Source organism: Sinocyclocheilus rhinocerous, unplaced genomic scaffold (genome assembly GCF_001515625.1).
Source record: "Sinocyclocheilus rhinocerous isolate Xijiao unplaced genomic scaffold, SAMN03320098_v1.1 scaffold61, whole genome shotgun sequence".
Taxonomy (NCBI): domain Eukaryota; kingdom Metazoa; phylum Chordata; class Actinopteri; order Cypriniformes; family Cyprinidae; genus Sinocyclocheilus; species Sinocyclocheilus rhinocerous.
This window is the reverse complement of record NW_015640445.1, coordinates 2,494,755-2,505,139: the sequence shown is the minus strand read 5'-3', so window position 1 is coordinate 2,505,139 and position 10,385 is coordinate 2,494,755. Positions and strand designations below refer to the sequence as shown.

Below are 10,385 nucleotides of genomic sequence, written 5' to 3'. Positions count from 1 at the left end.
ACTGGCAGGAAGAACTGACAGGCTCGACATACTGCTAGCATTTCCAAGCAGTTGATGTGGAAGCCTTTTTCCCGCCTTCGACCAGTGGCCGAAGGTCGGTATGCCCTCGCAAAGTGCTGCCCAACCTGAGTTGGAGGCGTCTGTCATGACAACTCCTGTCATGTCCTTCTGTGAACCATCCTAAATTAACTCGGGTGACTGGCCGCAGGGGGGCAGAACACTTACGAATAATGGAAGAGGAAGTTTGCCCTGTCAAAGTGCTGCTTAGAGAGTAACTCATTGCTCTTCTGCATCGTGCAAGTTTCCCTGCACGAGCCACACTCGCAAGAGCGACATTTGCAGCAACGTCTCTAAAATTTGCTCGTTTAGGGCGTAACAGTAAGCGCGTAGCTCACTGCCCTTCTGCGGCGGATCCGAGTGCAACGGGGAGAGCGAGCATGCGGGTACAGTGCCGGCATGCGATCGCTCAGACCCGGTTGCTTAGCTCCCTTACTCTGCTGTTTCTCTCTCCGAGGCTCGCTGAGAGAGGAGAAACAAGAGAGAGGGGCGTATTTACTATGCTGCGCACAAGTTCAGGTAACTCAAAAACTTGCGTACACGAGCTGAGACCAGACGTGAGATTTGATCGTAGCTACCGCTCACGTCCATATTGATAAATTCCAAGTTTTTCATTGAAACGACCGTACGACCAATGTTCTTTTTCGTAAATGAGGCCCAGTGTGGTTGGCACAAGCCATGACCTTGTTGCAATGAAGCCATAATTAATGAACTGTTAGACATATTTTAATCTTGCGTAGATTTGGTTACAGTTTCGAGAATAAGAGCATGTCACGCAACTCATCCATTTTGGCATCAGCCTTAACTGACTGCTTCTATATCAAGTGATGGATGAATTTGTGCTAAAATAACAGAGAAATTTAAAAAATTTAAAATTTTACAATTTTCTAACAATGCACAGTTATTCAGTTGCGTTTTGTATTTACCATTGTTTTTTCCCCCCTCTGCTATCAGAGCAAACCGTCACGACCCACCTTTGGGTTGCAACACATCAGTTAAGAACCACTGATCTACTATATTTCTTTTTTATCCTTCCATGCACACTATTCTTGTTTCAGTGCTTTCTTTAATAGGTATTCATGAGCACTGAGATTAGCCCAGACAAGCAATGCTTGCAGATTCTGAGCTATTATTCAAGTGTTATTCAAAGAATTATTCACCCCAAAGAACAGTCACAAATGAGATCCAATGGGAATCACGGCTTTGAGAGTCAAAAAAACATACACAAACAAAACCAAATTAAACCCTGCGGCTCGTGACGATACCTTGATGTGTAAAGACACGAAACGACGGTCTGTGCAAAAAACTGAACAGTATTTATATAGTTTTTTACCTCTGATTCACCGCAATGTCTGAACTGTCCTGAGCGCGTTCGCGTCTTCTTCTTCAGCCGGCGTGTGACGCGTCTTCTTCTTCTTCTTGCTTTACGGCGGATCGCAGACTTATAAGTGCATTACCACCACCTATCTCTCAAATGGACCATTGACATTCTATCTACAATCTCAATTAGGAGTGTCAATGGTCTATTTTCATTAAATCTTTTTAATCTACCAATTAAACTTAAGTTGAACTCAACTACAGATATTTCCAATGGGTTTACAGATTTGTTGAGTTAAGTTAAGTTGTTAAGTTAAGATAGAAATTTTGGTTCTAGTTTTCATTGCTCTCCTTTTGTTGATTTTATTATCTTAAATTAACCTTACTTTATTACACTGCAGGTGCTATTTTTGGATCCATAATAAAAAGACTAGGTTTCCTGTGGGAATGTAATACTGAAGTAATGAGATGTACATCTAATGGGACAATTAACTTGCACAGAGAAGATTAAAATGCAAGGCATTGCAATGCAATTTTGTTTGAAAATTGCATTGCTACATCATTTCAATGCATAGCACTGTTTTGAAATGAACATCGAAACAGATGAAATCCCAATGAATCATTCTTTGAAAGCTCAATATAGTTCAAACAAGTTACATCTGTGGTTGTGTGCAAGCCTTTGTATTATCATTATATTGCAACTGTGCAACTGAGCTGTTCAGCTTTTTGAGCCATCCCTTGTTTTAAGAATAATGGATTTAATTTCTGAGCAAAATAGAGTCTGTGGTTAATATTGCTGAGACTTTCCTGTTTTGTTTTACAACATTGCACACAAATGTGAATTTTGAAACAGTTGTGCAATTTAAAATCACAAGTTGATGACATTACTAACTATGGACTACAACTAACACAAGGACTAGAATCTGTGTGCTTAAAAACATGAAAATATCTTCAGTTAACGTAAGCCACAGGCCGTATTTTACTCTGAAATCAACAACCTCTAAAAACCCATTAAAAAAATTCCTGAGGGATCCAAGGGCAAATTTGCTTTCCAGTTTGGCCAACAAATTGACAGCTATTTTATTTACAGTCTACTTCACTGCACCAGTGATAAAGCTAATGCAAAAACATAGACTAACAGCGACAGGTACAGGCTGAATTTGCTACAGACTTCATCTTTCATATTCACAGCTGCAGTGTTGTTTTTTAATATTTAAATGAGCCAGATGTTAGTTTGTGGTTGATTATATTTGATAAGTAATGGACATGGGCATACAAGCCAGTTTTTACATCCAACATATGTTTTTGTATTCATCTAAAAGATTCATTGTCGAATGTCCAAATTTAAGCATTAAAAGACTGAAGTTTTAAAATGATTTGGCCCTATTGCCCATACAGCATAATGTCAGTCTTGTGACACTTATAGTATGCAGCACAGCTCTCTCAGCATATTCTGAATTGTATTGTATTGGCGGGAGTCCAGAAGCAGTCCAGGGTGCAGTTCTGTCCAGCATATATTTCTTGTTCTACATACAAATAAAATACAGGGAGTGCAAATGACTAAACAGGAATCAGTGAAGTGTTGCAATGAGTGCATTCGAGAATGAGAAAATGTGTCCTGTTAGTGGTCAACACATCGATCTGTCCCCTGAAGCAGCATAATCCACAATGCAGATTTTATTCTCAAAGCAATGGATTGCCACGTACTGTATGAGTAAATTCCACTCATATTTAGAAATCACTTGTTCTGAGCTTGTTGTATTATTGATGTGATATGAATGATTTAATGTTTTGGTATTTTATTAATGAATGTATTTTGATTATTTCCTGATTGTTATGTAACAGGAAAGGCTCACGGGGCTGATGATTTCCTGCCCGTGCTGATGTACGTCTTGGCTCGCTGTAACATCAGCGCTCTGCTGCTGGATGTGGAGTACATGATGGAGCTAATGGATCCAGCACTGCAGCTTGGAGAGGGTGAGGACATACATACACACACCCAAGCCATATAGTGAACGTACAAGAACCCATAGTCACTGTGATCATGGAAATAATGGATAGATTGCTTATTGGTAATCATGAACATTTCCACTACCTCTCAAAAGATGCATTGTATTAACAAGCATTATGTGGTGGATATGACAATGAGGAAATAACATTTTAAGATTTTTGGAATAAAATGCCTGACTCATTTATTTCCTAAGGATAATTTGACATAGTACTTAATGTAAAAAATGATTTTTACAAAGTTGTAAATAAAACAAAGATTATTGGAGTACGTTTTACAAGAATTTCAGTCTTTCTACTTCAAAATGTTGTTTAATTCAATGTATTGCTTGCGGTTTCTTTATAATTACGATAATTGAGTGAAAATTGTTTCTACATAATTTTTTTGTGTAAATGCATAAAATGAAAATATTTTGCACTTTTTCCATAATTTAACTTACAACTTGATTGGAAATAATTATAATATTTTAAACAAGGGTTATATTTACTTATCTTATCGTCTTATATGTTTCACTCTTTGTTTAGATTGTCACAGCTTGTATAATGTAGCAATAATTTTATTAGAGATTTTCATATTTTAAGATTAAAAGTCTGGGTCTAGGATGAAAGTAAAACATTAAAATCAATAAAACAATACATTTGTTAGTTTCAATAAAAATTAACCCTTAGGAGCAAAAAGTGTCTGAAGACACCAATAAATACATATTTTACCATGTTTATCATTTTAGTCACAAAGCAACACTAAACATCAGCTAGAATGGCAAAGTTACTGTTATAACCATTACAATACATATCTATATTCTTCTAGGTTCGTACTATCTCACCACCACTTATGGAGCTCTGGAGCATATCAAAAATTTTGATAAACAAGCTGTGAACAGACAGCTGAGTTTGGAGATCCAAGACTCCATCCATCGATGGGAGCGCCGCCGCACCCTAAACAAAGCCAGAGCGTCACGCTCCTCTGTACAGGTATTATGACTGCCATAATGTCTTAAAGTATTGGCCAGTCAACTGTGATTTTTTTTTCTTTATGTTGTTCTACCTTCCTGTCAGGACTTCATTAACGTGTCCTTCCTGGAGGCTGGATCCAACACCAAGACCTTGGGATTGCATCCCAACACTACCGCTCAGGACCTGTGCAATCAGTGTGCGGAGAAGTTTGAGGTGCTGGATCCTGAGTCTTATTGCCTAAGCATGCTGGTGGACGGCCATTACAAGCCTTTGGCTCCCGAGGAGTTTCCTCTCACCATCAAATCCACTTTGCACCACAGTGAGCCATGCAAGGAATATTATTTCGTCTACCGCCACGGTCGCTGGCCCGAACAAGAGTCTGTGGATCAGACGCCATCTGCACCAGCTCCTGAAGAGAGTTTGATATGAACTAATGCGTTTGTATGTGTGTGTGTGTGTCAGTGATAGGTGGGTCTTTAGCAGAGGGTTTGAGCTGCTTGAATGGACAACTTTAATTTACGAAAGAATGTAAGTGATGCACAAGAACGTAAGCTGACATTATGATGCCTAACCACATAGCAGAATGTGCTATTTGCCCAGGGAAATTATCCGAATACAAAACTGGCTTACAAGCTGGCTGGCATTTGCTTTAAAACATGCGCTGGAAAGGACCAGGACTGGAATCCGAAATCTGTTTTGAAAAGATCTAATATTTTTTCTCCTAGAAAAGCCTCACATGAAGAGCCTGCATTATTAAAAATAAAAATAAATCATTTTTTGAAACTCAAGAATATCTGCACACACACACACACACAACAGATACATCTTTCACCTTAGTTAGCCTTTACTTGAGCAGATCTGTTGTTCCCAAGCTCCTAGAAAAGCCTCACATGAAGAGCCTGCATTATTAAAAATAAAAAGAAATCATTTTTTGAAACTCAAGAATATCTGCACACACACACACACACACACAACAGATACATCTTTCACCTTAGTTAGCCTTTACTTGAGCAGATCTGTTGTTCCCAAGTGTTATACAGTCCTTGAAAGTTTAATGATTTACAAATGAAACTTCATCTTTCCAACTATGGAAATCTTTTCACATCTCAGGGCTCAGCAGATTGTGACTCATACCCTGTTTCGGTGCTTATTTCTTCATTTATACGTGTCTTTAAGCAATGCATCTTTACAAACCTTGAACTGGTTATGCACCTGCATTGCTCTTCAATCATATACTGCCATACAGATATGCTCTCTGTGTTATATTTTATTCATATTTGATTCACTGTTGCTGCTTTTTATATCACAACATATACAATAGTTTAGGCATAAGCTCTGTTTTTTTAAGCAGCATGAATGCATATGTATCACACACATTGTGTAACTGTTCCAGTGAGCACAACACTTGTCAAACCAAAGATTGGTGTTATATTAAAAATATATTCTGGTAATAAATACATTTTACATTATATATGGTGTGTGTTCATATGGAAATGGCAACTTTAATATGTTAGTTCCCTAAAAAATACCACTTCAGATTCCCATAAAACACTTCCATCTCATTATTTGCATTATATATAATGTAATCTATATATATACAGTATATGAGTAAATTACAGCAATAGGCTAAGTCAAAAGAGTCAGGTGATTATTGGGTGTTCCTAACTAAACGAATCAAAGCAACACCAATAAGATAAAAGATGTCAGTGATCAATAAAATGGTAATCAGATTATTTATAACAGGCACAAATATAATCACTAATCACTAATATAAAATTAAGTTCAAATGAAATTTAAGTGTGGTAACAGTCAGACAGTTTTCAGCTATTTTACTAAATGGCTCATCAAACCAGATTATGGAACTGAAACTGTTGTATAAGAGTGAATTTAAGGGTCTTTACAACTACAGTAACTCTTCAAGCTGCTACCCTGAAAATCTAAATGTGATTCAGAACAACACTGCCCACAGACAGTTATTTAAAGAAACCCTCATATTAGTTAGTACAAGAGATTTAACAGTAGCATCCATCTTGTTTGTGCATGAACAAACATAAGAGGGGGTGTTTTACCTGTCAGATTTAAGAGAGAACCAAAGCTTTAGCTCCAGACTGACACATGTGGGAAGGATATCTGTGCTTTTACAAACACTGGAATTCTGGGTATTGGAGCCTCTCTGGAGGCAGATAGGCTCAGCTCTGTTTATTGCATATCAGAGAAATACAGCAGGGTAAAAATGAGACTGTAATACACGAGATGATTGCAGAGGTGTATGATGTCATCAGTGTTCGAACTATACCGTGGACTTTGGGGATCGACCACAGAGTCCAGCGTTTATATTTTTTCTACGAATCTTTGGGTTAACATGTACTAAACATGAGTGGAATTTGCACCGCAGCGCCCCCACACCTTGATGCTCATGACAAGAATAGCATGTATAGTTATCTTTATTGAAGTTAATTAGGTTTAAATCGCCGTCATGCATGGATGAATGATATTTTTGCAATTTTACACATAATAATCCACGATGATCACATTACACAAAACTGAAATTGCATGTCAAAATAACACATTGTCAATATTTTTTGAGACCCCCCAAAATTTCACAAATCACGTTTTCAGGGGAGCCCATGTCTTATTAAGGGGAGCCGAGCTCCCCCTAGCTCCCCCGTAGTTCGCACCCTGGATGTCATGCTGTTCTTCTTCGATGTGACAGTTTCATTAATGCATCCCTGAAATCCCTGATTACAGTGTCATTCCATGAAAATCAGAGCGGTTTGTGTCTGATGGTGTACTAAACACAAAAATCTGCTATTTTAGAAGCTTAAACCTGTGAATTCAAATTTAATTAGAAACCAGCTCTGTTAAAATATTATGTAATGCATTAATGGTGATTTTTTAAATATTTGAAAGTAAAGTCTATGCATTTTCTATAAAGCATATAGACTTTCTTCTTAAATGATGCTAACTTTTCTATGATCTTTTGTTTTTCCCAGTCACACTAGATTATTCGCCAACAGAGAAGTGTCTTTTAAATGACATAAGAGGAAGTGACATCATGTGAATTCTCAGGGGGAATTCCATTCGAAAGTGAGCAAGTGAACAAAGGTATTATTGTCTCATATGGCTGTTTAGTACAGCCTACACAATTTAATCTGAATGTTATCTTAACATAACACCAAAATTCATTTATATCAGTTAAGATTACTGTGCAAATAGTGTTTGCATAAACATCGCATCTTTTCATTCAAATTTATTATATTATAATTTCGTGTGCAGTTTAAATGAGTTTAAATCTCACACAGCATCTCAAATAAATTACACCAATTTCATGAATGAATCCCACAAATGCACCACCCAGGATCACATGATCATCAATAATGGTAAATTGCTTCCCTGAAGTGACCATAACACGTCCCAGCCGATTGCCTTTTAATGGGCGCTTCATGAAAGGGATTTATTTGCATAACATCACACCATATACATAATAGACAGTTTTAGACCTTTAGAAAGAACTATAGACCGGAAATTCATTTTGTCTCAAAGGGTCAAGGTTTGGCTGGTTAACATAGTTAGCCTCATCTTGTAGATCTCGTACATAATCTTGCAGTAAAAAAAAGCATCTTTCTGTGTTGGCTCTTGAATGCTAATGATAGGTAGGCTAATGTTATCACAAAAAAAAACTGGAGCCTTTTTTAATGTTCCACTGCCACGTTCCCCTCTCAGATGTTCAGATATTCATTTATATTCAGAACATATTAATTTTCATAGTTTTAGCTTGAGATAGCAGTGACTTTAAGTGCTCATTTTTCACTCCTAACGACATTTCTTGTCTCTGACATATTGTTTAAATCTCAAAGCAGTTTACTTTAAAAATCACCTCTCCAAAAAATGTCTCTCCAGAAGATCAACAGATGATCTTTAAGTAAAGTTTGAGATCTTTCACAGTTTGTGAGCACAAATCCCGAGGTTTGGATGAGGATATGAAAGACCAGGAGGTGAGGGAAAAGAGAGAAGAGAGAGTGCTAGCTTGTGAAAAAAAAACACTTATGACTCACAGTCGCGGTTAACAGTGGTAAAACTTGCAGATCTATGGATTACAACCAAAGTTGAGTCAAAAGTTTACCAAGGCTTCAGATCATCTCCTCGGCCTCTCGCCGCTGAATCCCTCGACCTCGTCTGCCTCACGCTCTGATTCTTTCCTTCGACGCTTTCATTCTTGTCCCTCCACTCATGTCCTCTATAATGACTGTCAGGACCTGCTCGTCTGAACCTGGCATTCACAACCGCTGCCCATTATTTTAAATGAGACCTCGCTAAAGTCCTCTTCGGTAACAAGCCTTCCTGTGCTGAATGAAAATGAATTTTTTCGTTCGCCGGATGTCGCCTATAGATTGAATGAGTGCGTAATTAATGTTTATATTAAATAACAATGAAATATATAGGCTAGCTAATAAACACACACATTTCTTGTGTGAAAAAAAAAATTTCTCACATGAGCGTTTTAGCAGTTGTCAGATTGTGTGGAGTGTTTCTGAAGCAAAAGCCTACCTGTGGTTGCGTAAAATGCGACAAATTGTCTTGTGGGGGTTTCAGCGTGTTTGACAGGACCTTTCAAATTTAATGAGAGTGACGTCTAGCTTGGCCTAGAATCCAAACGTGTGCGTAGGCTGCTTGAGGACGACAAACACGACACTTCAAATTCGGTTGAGGATCCTCATTACCGACCCTTATCTTGTAACTCATGATCCTATAGGTTACGCCCAGCGACAGGTAGGTCACGCGCTTGAGTCAAGGACATTATAGGCTACACCATAGTACGGAAAAGCTGGAACATGTAGTTTTGATCATGATTTTGTGATCATGTGGCACTTTCCAGATTTATCTTTTTTCCTTTTTTGAGACATCATTAGGTGCACTGACGTCCAAACAGTCGTCTTTTCTCCTCTGATTCTTTCCTCTATTTTAAGGCTCCAAACAGGACAGTCAGGGGTGTGGCCTTCTCTGTTTCAGCTCTGTTTCCGTTTCAAGAGTGACACATGCCCTTTTATCTTTTCTGTTTCCCCCTACAACTTCTGACAAAAAGAGAGGTATATATAATCCCACACAAGCAAAGCCTGTATAGATTCACACTGGCACCTGACAATGCACAACAGAGTTTGGGGTAGAGCTACAATCTGAGAAGTTGATAAAGCAATACATACGAAGAGGTACCATAGGCAACTTCTCAACAATTAAATACCTACCTTGAGTGATAGACAGAAATATTAGACAATCACGAACCTCTTTGAGACATTGCATGGAAGATTTGCAAACTAGCTTGGAGTCACACAAGACTGATTGGATTTTTGACTCCAGACAAAGAACTTCACAGCAACACACAGCCAAGAGGAAGAGCTTCTCCACAAAGGTGCCATAAATTTTAATATTAATTTTACTATAATTGTAAATTATAATATATTGAAATAAAATGAACGCATAAATGTATATTAAAATATTGGTTTATTTTTAAACAATGCATGCTATATTTAATAATAATATTTTACCATTAACTAATTCTAAAATGTAATGTACTAAAATCATTTAAATATATTTGCATTTATATTGATTTTTACAAAAATTGGTTACAGAGACGTTTATAATTTAAGGTTTTTCTCTAGGAGGCTTTTGGGCATTTTAAAAGGACTAGATTATTTAAATATAATATTTATATTTATTTATTCATTAAAATGTTGTAGTTTTAAATGTTTTTGAAATATAATAGAGAACAGATAAAGCAGAAAATAAGTTTAACTGACATTAACATTTCATGATAAATCAACTGAACTGTCTTGTATTTAAAAAATATAAAAAGACAGTTATTAATATGTACCTTTTCAGTCTGTTCTAAAATACTGTTTTATAATATAAGTAAGTGAAAGGGTGTGAATAATTTATGTGTTTGAAATATACGTCTGATTGGCTGATGTATGAGTTTAATTTCAAAGTGGCCTGTAGTCAGAACTATCTTCTAGCAATAGTCAGCATTTCTCATATTTCTCATATCTGAGTAC

At 37.1% G+C, this 10,385-nt stretch overlaps 1 protein-coding gene across 1 annotated transcript in view; it reads left to right on the top strand.

Moving 5' to 3' along the window:
* Positions 1–5,202, top strand: part of LOC107752766 (ras and Rab interactor 3-like) — a 19,736-nt gene extending 14,534 nt beyond the window's left edge. Inside the window, exons 8-10 of the mRNA XM_016568818.1 lie at positions 3,220–3,351; positions 4,190–4,353; positions 4,438–5,202. Of these exons, the coding sequence (XP_016424304.1) occupies positions 3,220–3,351; positions 4,190–4,353; positions 4,438–4,764 (623 nt within the window). The 3' untranslated portion in view covers positions 4,765–5,202. The remainder of the gene's footprint in view (positions 1–3,219; positions 3,352–4,189; positions 4,354–4,437) is intronic.
* The last annotated feature ends 5,183 nt before the right edge of the window (positions 5,203–10,385 follow it).